Raw genomic sequence first — 14,030 nt, 5'->3', positions numbered from 1 at the left:
CACATAAAATACCATTAGCACAGGAAGAGAAATCAAAAAGCAAATGATAAAAATAGATGCTATTGAGAGAATTCAGAAACAGAGTGAATGGCCTAACAGCATGGTTACTATAATAAAACCAAACATGCTGAGGATTGGTACAGAGCCAGAAGATTTGAATAAGGCCATCAAACAGAAGTACTATCCCATGACATTCAACCCTATAGGATGAATAGAAGGCCTCCGGAATGAAGACATCCACAGGCTCTAGATGGTGGATCAATCTCAGCAGCTGAAGAACCTACTGCAAAAGGAATTGTTTTCAGGACAGGAAGTATCAAGTGGTTGTCCTTGTCAGTCGAAAGCCACTGAGGGCCGGATGCCCAAGATGATCCTCTCATCTCTTGTGGGTGAAGGATGTCAGGTCATCTGTCCTGACCTCAATCCTAGACTCTCTCTGTGTACAGTCTATCAGTTGCTTGTGCTAGTTTACGTTTGTTATTTTTATCTGATATTTTATTTTATTTGTATTTGATTTTTCAAAAAAGAAAGGTGCAGCTGTAGCAGCACCCCAGGAATCAGTGAATACTGACCCTGTCATGTGACTGGACTATTGACTTTTGTAACCCTGATACAAGTTAGCTGATTGGTGCTAGGAAATTTGAGTTCAATCTTCAGCTAACTTTTGTGCATCGTACATTTATTGCAAATATCTAGAGGGGAATCCTCAAAGTAAAGGAGGACGTGTGTATTGGGAGGGCAGGGGGAGCACTGGTATCTGTGTGTCACTCTAGTATCTGCAAATTACATCATTTTCCTTGTTACTATTTATAAATGTCAGTGCCATCTTGGGTTGCATAAGAGTTCAGTTGACGTGTGTTCTGCAGTAGTTGTTGCCTTGCTGTCTATCGTCTTTTGGGGGTAGGGATACATTGTTTCTCCAAAAAGAGAACAAAAGACAGTGGTGGGACAAAGTAAAGCTGCTTGCAGTACTTCTCTGCTCTGGCCTTTGTAGTTAACTGAAGGGAGGTCCAAGAGGGGACTGTTTAATCCGCACACCAAAGCAATATGCAGCCCTGCTCAGCTGCAGCGCACACTGTGCTGGAGACTGAAGCTGTGGCTGCCTCGCAGTGAATGTAACGTTGGATTTGCAGTACGGTGTGATCTGTGGGGAAGTGTTTATTTTACAGGGCCAGATCTTCATCTGCTGTCAATTGTCGTAGTGCGCCTGAAATTAATGAAGCTACATTGAACAGGGATTTGTTGCTTGTGATGACAATTAAATGACATCAGTGCTCACTGAGACCAGACCTGGTACCTCTGTAGAAATATGTCCCAAAGATGTGGTCCCTAGGAGGGGCAGCTCATTTCCTGGAAGGAAAATATCTTTATCTCAGACTTGGCTTGCTGTGCTGTACGTTAGCGTTGGATAGTTTTATGGTCAAGGTAGCAGACTGGGAGTCAGGACCCTTGGGTTCTCTTCCAAGTACTGCTGCTGACTCACTGTGAGACTTGGGAGCACAGAAAGATTAAGTGATTTGTCCAATTTCCCAATCTGTAAGATGAAGGTCATAATACCTACCTCACCAGGGGGGTCTGAGGCCAAATTCATTGAGTAACATTATGCTCTGAGTTGAAGGCCATTGATTTTAATGGGATTGCACTGGGTACAGGGGAGAATCTGGGATAGCCCATTGCTATTTATTAAATGCTTTGAGACCTTTTGGATAGAATATACGTGGAAAAGATTTTTAGGAACGATATTATTCATGGAAATCTCTCTTGTCTAGGGCTAACAGGGTAGTAGTGTAACCAATGCCCACGGAGGTTCCTCAACAGCATTTCATCTTTATCATCTTTCTGTGGTTTTCCTGTTTGATCTGATGCATATCACAACCATGGGAAGGAACAGCCTATTGAGCCATGGGCTATTTGAGGGTCTGGCAGTGATGCAGTAATAACAGGAAACAAAACAGCTGTAGCGAGCACAACTTTCATCTTACTGCTAATAGAACAAAGGGGTCAGGTGCCAGAACCCAAAATTACACTGAGAATCAAGGAACGTTCACTGAAGCATAACAGTCAGAGGTGGAAAAGAACTGTAAGGTAAATCTAGTGCATTCCTGGTGAATCATTTGGGATACTGCCCTGTAGTCTGTTGGCTAGTGGTTTGTCCACTCTAGTTCAGATCCATTTAAGCAATGGGGCTTCACTACCTTTTCTGGACAGACTACACCAGGCCTACCTCAAAAGTGTACATATAACGGAATAGTTATAGCAATAAACCTTCCTAGTGTTGATGCAGCTTATTCCAGCAAGAGTTCTTTGCCAGTGTAGCTTATACTAGTTCCCCGAGTAAAATAAGCCATACTAGCAAACGCACTTTTATGCCAGTATAACTGCATCTACACTAGGCCATTTGCTGACATAGAAATGTTGTCAAAAAATCACTCACCCAACCAACACTACTCTACTGGCAAAAATTTCCAATGCAGACCTTTGTGACCCGTCTGTGCCTAGGGTAGCCCACCTGAAAATGCCAAGATATGGGAAGGCTGCAAAAGGAGAGCAGATTCTCCCAGAACTGGTGGGTAACACTGAAGTTAAATTCCCCGACCAGTCACAAACAGTGCTCCTGATTTCCCACACTGGTTATCAGAAAGTTACAACAAGAAATACATAATCCCCTTTATTGCATGTCAGACTCTGGCTCCCAATCAGCAAGTAGGTCCAGTAAAGAGATAAGTTATTTAAAACTCTATGCCCTTTACAAAAATGTTCACCTGATCCCCAAAGTGTCAGCTACAGTACCAGATCAATGTAAGTTTGGATCTTACCCAAAACACCATGCTGCCAGCCAATCCTTTAGTGACGAAAATGAAAGGTTTATTATAAAAGGAAAGAAACAAACAAGAAGAGGTCAAAAAATGGTCAAAGCAATCAGATACATACAAATGACTTTAAAGTCCATATGTATCAGATTCTCAGCAGAATTGTGGAGTTTGCAGGCTTGTACAGTTCCTCTGGAGTACATCCAGTACCTGGATGGGTCTCAATCTTTGTTTCACAGCTTCAGGTTTAGAATAGTTGATCCAGAGGTAGGAAGCAGGAATGAAGATCAGATGGTGATGGTGAAGCTGCATTGTATAAGTTCCAGAGGGGTGGCTGTGTTAGTCTGTATACAGCAAAAACAACAAGAGTCCTGTAGCACTTTAAAGACTAACAAATTTCTGCAGGCATAAGCTTTCGTGGGCTGCAGCCCACTTCGTCAGATGCATTAAATAGAAATCAGATAGGAGGTATATATATACATCTAAGGGTAAGAAACAATGGGGAGGGTAGGTGAAAACAGAGTCCATTCACTTAGAGTAGATGAGGCCTATTCACAACCATTGATTAGAAGGTGAGAATGTGTGAACAGTGACAATTACTTCTTGTAATGAGAGAACCATTCCAAGTCCCTATTCAGACTCAGTTTGAATGTGTCAAGTTTGCAGATGAGTTCCAGCTTTGCAGTTTCTCTTTGAAGTCTGTTTTTAAAGTTTTTTTGTAGAAGTATAGCAACTTTCAAATCAGCTACAGAGTGTCCTGGGAGACTGAAGTGCTCTCCGACTGGTTTATGGATGTTTTTTTATGTCATACCAGCAACCGTACACCATACAAGAAGAACACTAACCCAGGAACCTATCCCTGTAACAAACCCCATTGCCAACTCTGCCCACACATCAACTCTAGTGACACCATCACAGGTCCTAACCACATCAGCCACACCATAAGAAGCTTATTCACCTGCACATCTACTAATGTAATATATGCCATCATGTGCCAGCAATGCCCCTTTGCCATGTACATTGATCAAACCGGTCTGTCACTATGTGAAAGAATAAATGGGTACAAATCAGACATAAAAAATGGTAACATCCATAAACCAGTTGGAGAGCACTTCAATCTCCCAGGACACTCTATGGCTGACTTGAAAGTTGCCATACTTCTACAAAAAAAACTTCAAAAACAGACTTCAAAGAGAAACTGCAGAACTGGAACTCATATGCAAACTTGACACAATCAAACTGGGTCTGAATAGGGACTTGGAATGGTTATCTCATTACAAGAAGTAATTGTCACTGTTCATACATTCTCACCTCCTAATCAATGGTTGTGAATAGGCCTCATCTACTCTAACTGAATGAACTTTGTTTACACCTACCCTCCCCATTGTTGTTTCTTACCCTTAGATGTGTATATACACCTCCTATCTGATTTCTATTTAATGCATCTGACGAAGTGGGTTACAGCCCACGAAAGCTTATGCCTGCAGAAATGTGTTAGTCTTTAAAGTGCTACAGGACTCTCGTTGTGTTTGCTGCATTTTATAGTCTCTGGTCTGCCATGTGGCTTGTTTCAAACACAAGCTCACAGCACATCGGCAGAGTAAGGTACTTGCAGTCCCCCTGACCACAGGCATGTCCCTACATGTCCTGACATAGGTGCTGTCCTGGCTTCTCTCCCTGGGCTCATTGTAAAGTTAATGGCCCTCGATGAGTCATCAATGCTGACTCTAATCTGCCTGGGGGGGTGTGACCAAGTAGCACAGCACAAGTGTTTGGATACAGACATAGATCACACCTATCCATAACTTACCGTACGAAGACGACACATGCACATAAACAATATTTCATACTTAGCAAATTCTAACCATTCCAATGGTACCTGACATGGCCTATCTCGTAATAACCATTGCAGGTTTGTCTCATAGATATTAAATAATGTTATAAATGGTCACCCCTAAGCCAGGCAGCATCACAACATTGCCTAAGGGATTTTTTTATACATTTTTCAGTTTGAAACCAGTAAAAGAGAAAGTGGGATGAGGTCCTAGCGTGGATGCAGCTGGCCTTCTATGAAGGTGCTTATACTAGTAAAGCTCAAATGTACATAAATGTACAGGAATGGACTATCCCTATATAAGGCACCTTTATCCCTTTGTCCATATTACGGGCTGGACTACTTAAATCAGTACAAACACGGTGTGTGGACCAGGCCAAATAGATGTCGCTGCTAGGATTTTTTCTTGATATATAGCCTAAAAATGTCCTTTTAGTCTCACCCCCTACTTCCAAATGCAACCCTCAATAACTTCTCTCCATCCTTAGCATCCTTTAAATACTTTGAGCCAGTTATCTCTGCACCCCTCCTGCTGTCATTTAGCCAAGCTAAACAAATGTGTTTCCTCGCAACTCAATCTTTGCAACTCCCTTATAAATGTTTAGCTCTGAACTTCCTCCAGTTTGGCTACATCTTTCTGGCCATGAAGTGAAAAGAGTATTCCAGGTCTGATTAGACAGAGAGAGAGACTGCCTGCTCTGAGACGTGATGTTTTGGTGCATACAGCTCAAATCACATTGGTTTTGGTACCATATCGCATTGCTCCCTGGATCAAGCTGCTACTGTGGCTTTTTGAATCAAGCACACCCGCTGCCAGCATCATCGTTAATTTGTTTATTTTTGCTGGAGTGCTGGGGAAGCATTGATCTGCTTTTAGAACAATGCCCTAACCATGCGTTGTGCCTGCTAGTATTACTTCGGAACTAGCTGGCGTCCAACCATTTAATCTTAGCGGTGCCAAGGTCATTCTAACAGCCACTGATGGAGTCTGTGGCCATGTAGACTGCAGTGCAGTGATACTCTTCTCCACCTCACCGTTTCACATTGAAAGAAAAGAGGGAAGTTACTGCAGGTGATCTCCTGCTTGTGGGACACAAATCAAGGCTGTTGTAAACTGCAGGGACGAGCTTTTCCTGATCTCAAAGCCATCCTCTACGATAGTTTATTTGCAGTGCCATCAAACTCCTGCCATCTCTCCACTCTGTCCGTGTGAGCAGGTGGGACTGAAACGAATAAAGCACCTGATCACTGTAGTGCTCCAGAGAGCAAACTGTACTTGGAAAGTTGTGACCCCCTGCCTGACTTGAAAGTCAAGGGCGAATCCTTCCCTGTCCTCTGCATCTGCAGATAGCCGCAGATATAATGGTATCAGTGCAACGTGCTATGGTTAGGGGTAAAAGCATGGAATTCAGTGGATATAGCAGCCTCCACCACACACACTCAGACATTCCCCCCCAGGGCCGTATTATCCATTAGGCACAATAGGCACAGTGCTAGGGCCTACGAAACTTTCAGGGCCTACGAAAAATGTTGTGAACTAAAATAAAATGTATCCGAAAATTTGAAAAGCAAATGATAAAATCAAAATTCATATCTTCTTAAATTAAATATATTCGTCTAAGGTACAAATTACTATTATATTATTTCATGTATCCATTGTAAATTTCATTCTGTGACAAGATTTAAAACTTTCTAAGCTTTTAAGGAATATGGTTACAATATTAACAAAAGGGAACGCATTAAATGCAGGTTTCAATTTTGAACAATTTTTATTTGACATTTTGCTCAGAGTGGCATAATTAGGGGCCACAAAACCTCACAATTAATGTGCTTAAATTAATAGCTTAAAATCAAAGTAGTTATTTCGGTCGGGGGGCCTACGAAGGTCTTAAAACGGCCTTGATTCCCCCCCCCCCCCCCATACTGTGTGTGCGTGCATACAAGTTGTGCAGAAGCTCCTGAACGTTGAAGCTTACAGTCTGCAGGAGAATTTATTTTCCCTCAATCCCTATGGGATCCCCTTTAGCTAAAACCAGCTACTAAGCCTGGCACACCTGTGATTGTTTATATGGTTAGAGAGGCCAATTGAAATCAAGGTCCAGTTGTTCTTAGCTGTATTAACACCTAATAGGCGACAGTCCCTGCCCCAAAGAACTTACCTTCCAAATAGACAAGACAATAAAAGGTGGGTGAAAGGAAATACTGTTTCCATTTTACAGATAGGGAATGAACCTTTGATTTATTGATGGTGAGTAGCCCAGATGGGGTGATGGGATTGTTTTGGTATTGCAGGCCTTTGTTCAATAGCTTGTACTTGATTCAGGACCAAGTGAAAATTTGTAATAATGCAATTATAATAGACTTTCTTTTTGGGCTAGGTCCAATTTGTCTGACATGAGTCCTATTCATCTGAGACATGTGCCCCTAGAGCAGTGTTTCTTAACCTGGAGTTTTAGAGGGGTCGCAAGTGCAGAGCTGGTAGGGGGGTGGCAAGTGCCTGGAGCCACAAGGGTAATTGCCTGGAGCCATGAAACTAAGTTACATGCCTCAGCCCCGTGGGGGTGGGACTCAGGCTTCAGAGGTACAGTAGTTTGGAAAGGTTAAGAACCACTGCCCTAGAGGTTTGATTGGCGATCAGAGAGTAGTGTATACAACAGACACATATTTTTAGATACTTTAGAAGGGGACTGTGAGGCAGGGGTCCCAGTTCCCATACACAGCTCAGCCACTGAGGTGCTGAGCCCAATTTCCCCACTTGTAAAACTGGGATTTAAAAAGGGGACAGTGAGGTTTAATTAATTAATGTTTTTAAAGTGATTTGAGCTCCTAGGTGACAGTTGTTTGGAAATGCCAAGAAATATATTCATTAATGGTTTGTATTATAATAATACTTAGCAATGCATTTATTAAAGATCTGGAAATGGGGTTGATCCGTGAGGCATCAATATTTTCAGATGATACAACATAAATGAGGTTAGTCAAGACCAGAGAAAACTGTGAGCAACTTCAGAGGGACCAAACCAAGTTAGGTTAATGGGCAACATAATGACAGGTGGAATGCAGTGCTGATAAATGCAAAGTAACACATACTGGAGGCAATAATTTGAACTATTCATTCACCTTATTGAGCATCGCTGTGGCAACTCAGAGAAAATCTCTGCTCAGTCTGCAGGAACAATCCAAAAAGCAAATAAAAGAAAAGGTAACAAATTCTAAACTGATAAAGGTAATACTGTTTCACCCAAGGCACAATTAACCTGTGGAACTCATTGCCCCAAGACATCATGAAGACCAAAAGCTTAGCAGTGTTCAAAAAGGAATTACATGTTTATATGTCTAACAAGAATCTCCAGGGCTATAATAGCAAATATTACAAATTAAACAAGAATTGCAAAAGGGATATAAATCCTCATACTTCAAGGTAGCAGCCAAACTTTCTCTGGGAGCAGATTATCCCATAACTGCCCATTGCAGGGTTTCTTGCAACCTTCTCTGAAACATCTCTGGCCTGTGCTTTGAGGAGGTCAGAGAAGATGGGAGATGGTCCCCATGGTCCCTGTTGTCCTTCTGGCATGAAAATCTGTGAGTCTGGCACTTGCCACTACTGCTGAAAGAACACTGGGCTGGGCGTGCTCTGAACGGTGTCTGTAGTAGTCGTGTGAAGTCTCACACATGTGCATGTTTCTCTAGCAAGGGTTACTTTCTAAAATGTAATGATGAGCTCATCCTTCGGCTTTCATTTTTTTGCTTTAAAAGGGCTATTTCCAAAATTAGATGAAGACCTCACAATGGTCATTTAGCCTCAGAGGTTTCAAATCCTTTCAGTACTATGTTGAAACCATGGCACCGGAGGAGATTTAAGTTGCTTACCTTAGGATTATGAGTTCCAAAGTGCTCTGGGAAAGAAACACAAACTTGCTGACACCAACTTAAACTGTGAGGAGTGGAGGAGTCTGGTTACAGTAAATGTTATGGAGAAGTAAGGTCCCTTGTCGAGGATAAACCTTTAAGTGAAGTGGTCTGCATTGATTTGTCTGTTTGATGCAAATTATATGAACATATTAGACCCACAAAGAGAGGTAGCAGTAGGCTTCTAGCGATGTAATTACCTTCACAAACCTGTCACCGTCCTGGTAGCAGTTAGAGGGCATTTTCAGCAGCCGTCTCTGGTTTTATGGCAAACTTTAGTTTGATTGGTTTCTTTTGGTTTCGTTTAGTTTGTTTAAGGTTCCCTGTTTCTCTGGCTCCCCCTGAGACAGACTAGATGGGTGGGACAGGAAGTCCTTCCTTCTAGGCTAGCTCAGCTCAGTGTGTGTCAGATAAACTGCCATGTCTAATTTCAGATTAAATTGTGTGTCACTTTGTCCGGGAGAAGTCAGCTACTGATAGCATTTATGAGGCTAACAAAGGGGTTGCTGGACACAAAGGAGTCACTCATACAGCTCTGTGTGAGAGCGTAATTAAGGGTAGCACAAGTACATGGCTGATAAAGGAGCAATTTCGTTTGACAAATGACAATATGATGTATTACTGTAGAGCGACGACAGAAAGAACACGAATCGCAGGAGGAAGCATGGAAAATGGTTGAAGTCGGGGAATGGGAATCAGGATTCCCGGCTCTTCTGCTGAATCACCGAGGCCTTGTCTACACTTGTGGTTATGCTGGGAAAACTTTGTTGCTCTGGGGTGTGGAAAAACACCCCCTCCCCCCAGTGATATAAATTTTGCCGGCATAAGCATACGTGTGGACAGCGACCACCTCTTGTTTAGGTGGTTTTATTAGGTTAGTGGGAGAGCTCTCTCCTGCTGACATCACACAGCTACCCTCGCACTTATGCCGGCAAAATTTATATCGCTTGGGGGTGGGGTTTTTTTCACACCCCTGACTAACAAAGATTTGCCAGCATAACCGCACGTGTAGACAAGGCCTGAGTGAATGGACGAGAGCCATTGGCCAGCTGTGTCTATTTCTTTTGGAGGCTTTCATTTGGGGGCTGATAACAGCGTTATCAGACCTGTGTACTTTTGACAGATCTGAAACATGGTCATTACTTAAACAAGTTATCAGGAGGCGGGAGGCATTTCATATGCATTGTCAGCAATGACGACTGGGCATGAAGTGGTTTGATTTTATCAGCAATAAGGATGTCTTATTGAGAACTTGTCTCAAGAGGATTGAAGTTGTCATCAGTCACTGCAGGCTGTCACGTTTTGGTCATATAGCTCGCCTCAGAGATGAAGTCCCCTCACCTGAAGCTCTGAAGATCAGACTTGAGGTCAGAAAGAGACATTGCCCAGCCACAGACTGGCAGAGTTCACGTGGTCATCTGGGATTAACTTGGCCGCACCAGATCAGTGATAACCTTGTGGAGCTTTTAGACATCTGGAATAAAGCTGTACAGCTTGGCTATGGACATGCGGTGCTACGGACCCTCGCTGGCTCAGCATGTTGTTCTCAGTTTTGGATGTATAACTGGAGAAGTTTGGTTATGCTGGGCACCCAGATGAGTAGACCCTCTCCAAATACAGGCTTTACCCTAGCCAAGGCTCAGTAGCCCTCTGCGAAATAGCTAAAATATTGTGGTTGCCATTAATATCTTCAGTGTTGCCTTTGCAAGTATAAGGTACTCCCTCAGTAGTCCTTACACTAGCAGTATCTCAGTACACCTGTAATGTCCTGGTATCATTCATTGCTTAGAAAAGAATCGGTAAAGATTTGAGTGGTGAGCTCTGTGAGAATATCAGTAAAAGTTTATAGGATGCTGCTATTGTAAGATGATGCTATTGTAAGATGGCAACCCCGATCCCAGTTCTGAACAAGCAACCATGACATTTCCAAGTATCCCCAAACTTCCCCACTTCCTATAAAAAAAGAAAATTAGGAGATCATTGATCATGAGATCACTGTGTCTGACAGCGTTTCAACGTACTTCACAGCTCCTTCTAAGGGGAAAGGATGGGGGATTGGCAGAATGACTCTGTCATGATCTGAAAAGAAATTCTGCTTTACGTTGCGGGACTGCGCTGCACACCAAATCCTTACTAGTAACTTTTGGATCATAACATCTGGATGTGCTGGTATTTTCAACATTCTGGGCTAGACCGGATTTTCAGTGGGCACCCACATTCCCACATTTTCTCTTGCTTCCTCTGGGTCTATCTAAGGCTAGGTCCACATTTAAACTGCAACACTGCTGCAGAGCTGCACTGCTGTAGCATTTCAGCGTAAATATTCGCAACTGTGACAGGAGCGGTTCTCCTTTCATGTAGTTAATCCACTTCCCCAACGGGCAGTAGCTAGATTGACAGAAGAATTCTTCTGTAAACCTAGCACCCTGCACACCGGGGTTATGTTGGCTTAACTATGTGGCTCCAAGGTGTGATTTTTCACATTCCTTGAGTGATGTAGCTGGGTCAACTTAACTGTTTAGTGTAGACCTGTCCTAACTGCTTGTCTACATGGGCACATACAGGAAAATTAATTCAAATTAAATAAAGGTGCGAATTTGAAGCAGATTAGTTAAACTGCATTGTGTGAACGCTTTCATTCAGAGTTAAAGTGGGCATAATTTGGTTAATTTCATAAGGAATTAAACTAAACAAATTAAGGCCACTTTAATTCTGAATAACAGCATTCACACAGGGATTTAATGCAATTTAACTGATCCACTTCAAAGGTCACACCTTTAGTTAATTTAGATTAACGTTCCTGAACCTCCCTATGAAGACAAACCCTAAATTGCTTCTATGGCCCTTCATTGTCATATCTGAGCAGCTCACTATCTTTTTAACATATTTGTGCTCACAACACTCCTATGAGGTAGGAGAGTATTATCCCCATTTTACAGATGAGAAACGGAGCCACAGAAAGGCTAAGTGATTTGCCCAAGGTCACACATGAAGTCTATAGCAATGCAGGGAATTGAACGTAGGTCTCCTGAATTCAAAGCTAGCACCTACCCACTGAATCAGACTGCTTCAATACTCGGCTTTGAATTCCTCTAGGTTTCTGTATTACAAATGCTTTGGAAGGTTAATCACACCTTCATTTGTCTCAGCACCCAAGCTTCTCATGACAAAGTAGCTCAGTGCTGGCATTCCTCTTCAACACTGACTGCATCTTTCCCCTTTTTGGTTTTGACGGTAGTGTTTGTTGACCAAGATATTAAAAAGTAATTAGTGGTTTGGAGGGATTCAGTGTCTGGGTTCCCCACTTGAAGCTCTTTAAGGAGCCCTGATTTTCAGAGAGTGGGTGCTCAGCATTTTCTGAAAATCAGACCTCTTTAAGGTCCTCAGTGGGACATCCAAAAACTGAGGCACCCAAAATCACTAGTCACTTTAAAATCTTGGTCTATTACTATTATTATTTTTATCTGATGAGACCAATTTGATGTTTCTCTATTCTTCCTCCATTTGCTGAACTGCAAGAGGCAGGTAACTTCTGTGACTCTCACAAATATTACCCATGCCCACATCACAATAGCTGTCCCTTTGTGCTAATGGGTGGACTGAAGGTACGTGATTGTGTAATAAGAAGGAAGGATGTACAATCTAATTCTTTCAGGCAAACATGATTCCTCACTCTGAGCCAGTGGGGAAAGATTGTGGGGCCCTGAACCCTAATTTTCTGTGCTAGCACAAAGTGTTACAGAATTCGATATTTCTTGTCTCTGATATATTTTGGATAAGTTTTGTTCCCAGCTGGAATTCTGGGCACAGCCCACAGGTTTCAGAATGACATCTTGGTAACTTTCAAGTTGGATTTTAAGGTTATCCCTTTGAAAATTTAAATGTGGTTTATCTGGGATGTATCTGATCACCCAAGAGTAGATATTCTAGGTGGTATAGTGGCAAGTCATGCATATTTTTAGATATGGCTGAAGAAGTGGCCTACAGCGATACAGCTCACAGTTTTCGGGGAGATGAGATTAGACTGTGAGACAAATAATTGGATTACTGTCAACTCTCCCAGTTTGCCTGGGTTTGTTAATGGGGAGGGCAATAGGAAATTCAAGTCACCCTATAACTTTATTAAACATTTGCCATTTGCCTCAATGGACATGAGGGAAGAGCAAGTGTAGATTATAAAACCTTATTCAAGAGGAAGAGGCAGGTGTTTGACTCAGATAGCTTAAGAGCTGCAATTTATTTTGTGTTTAGCCTAATTATTCATAGTTGGTGACTGGTAAATTGCTAGTTCAGCCTTTCACCTCTGGCATCAATAACGTGCTGAATTAATTTAGCAAAGTTATTACTTCTTTTGAGGTGGGAATCTTTTTTTTTTTTTTATCATGACACCTGTTGCTCATAGGTACAAATCAAACGAAGAGTATGTGTATGTGCGAGGCCGCGGAAGAGGGAAATATGTATGTGAGGAATGTGGAATTCGCTGCAAGAAACCCAGCATGCTGAAGAAACACATTCGCACGCACACAGACGTCAGGCCATACGTCTGCAAGTACTGTAACTTTGCATTTAAAACCAAAGGTAAGAGACAGTCAGCTCCTAGCTCCTCTTCTTAGTGTATTGACTTACTGATCAAACCTTCTTGGGGGCACTAGTATCAGGGAAGGAAGGGCCTTCTTTGATTCTGGAAAACCCGAGGAATATCTGGGGCCGTGGCAAGGGGAATCTGTATTTGTCTGAAATTGCATGAAGTGAACAATGCTGTGTTATGCTCAAATGCATCCTGCTGGGTCACTGCAGAGAACAATGACCTCACTTAACAGTTCACCTGCAGCAGAGCAGCTGTGCTATGATCCAGTCTGTGTTTTTACAGAAAAAGGTCCTGAAGCATAATTCCGATAGTGACTGAAAACCATTGCAAATGATTTAATTAAACAACAGCGTCTGGCTACAGGGAAACACCTTCTATTTGGGGTTCAAACACAGTCTCATCCCTTGGTTGATAATCTTTGGGTGGCTCTTCACTCTAGTGCTCTCAAAGATAATATTTGTGCTGTGTATTATCCCCTCACCCCCTTGCATGTGGCTGCAGCAGAATGTGCGTCATCTCAAGCCGTTCTTCTCAGAAGATGGTGCTTTTTAACATTCCCCACCCTTAACACACCCATCCGTAACCTTCCCCAGCAAACACACCCATCAATGTCTTAATTCAGCCGGTCAGCGGTGATGTGGAGTCATCCGTCATGTGTGCTCTGAGAAAGTGACAATACAGGAATGTTCCGCCAGATGTGTAAAAATCCCCGGCTCAACGTCTTCACTGTGTGACTGGAAGCAGTGCAAGCACACGGTAAAATTCTCAAAGGGCCGAAGTACCTTAGGTGCCTAAATCCCATTGAATGCCAATGGGACTTAGGTACTTAAATCATTTAAATGCTTTTGAACATTTTACCCATAGCCACTTCTCCTGAAAGTGATGATCA

At 42.5% G+C, this 14,030-nt stretch overlaps 1 protein-coding gene across 5 annotated transcripts in view; it reads left to right on the top strand.

The window, feature by feature from the left end:
• Positions 1-14,030, top strand: part of HIVEP3 (HIVEP zinc finger 3) — a 362,964-nt gene that overhangs the window by 316,962 nt on the left and 31,972 nt on the right. For all 5 annotated transcript variants that reach the window (XM_067530818.1, XM_067530819.1, XM_067530814.1 and 2 more), the window contains one exon: positions 12,956-13,131. In XM_067530818.1, the coding sequence (XP_067386919.1) occupies positions 12,956-13,131 (176 nt within the window). The remainder of the gene's footprint in view (positions 1-12,955; positions 13,132-14,030) is intronic.

This window comes from Emydura macquarii, unplaced genomic scaffold, assembly GCF_026122565.2.
Source record: "Emydura macquarii macquarii isolate MOO-44397 ecotype Brisbane River unplaced genomic scaffold, CSIRO-AGI_Emac_v2 contig_3113, whole genome shotgun sequence".
NCBI classification, from domain to species: Eukaryota; Metazoa; Chordata; order Testudines; family Chelidae; genus Emydura; species Emydura macquarii.
The sequence above is the reverse complement of the archived record's forward strand: the minus strand, read 5'-3'. Positions and strand labels throughout refer to the sequence as shown.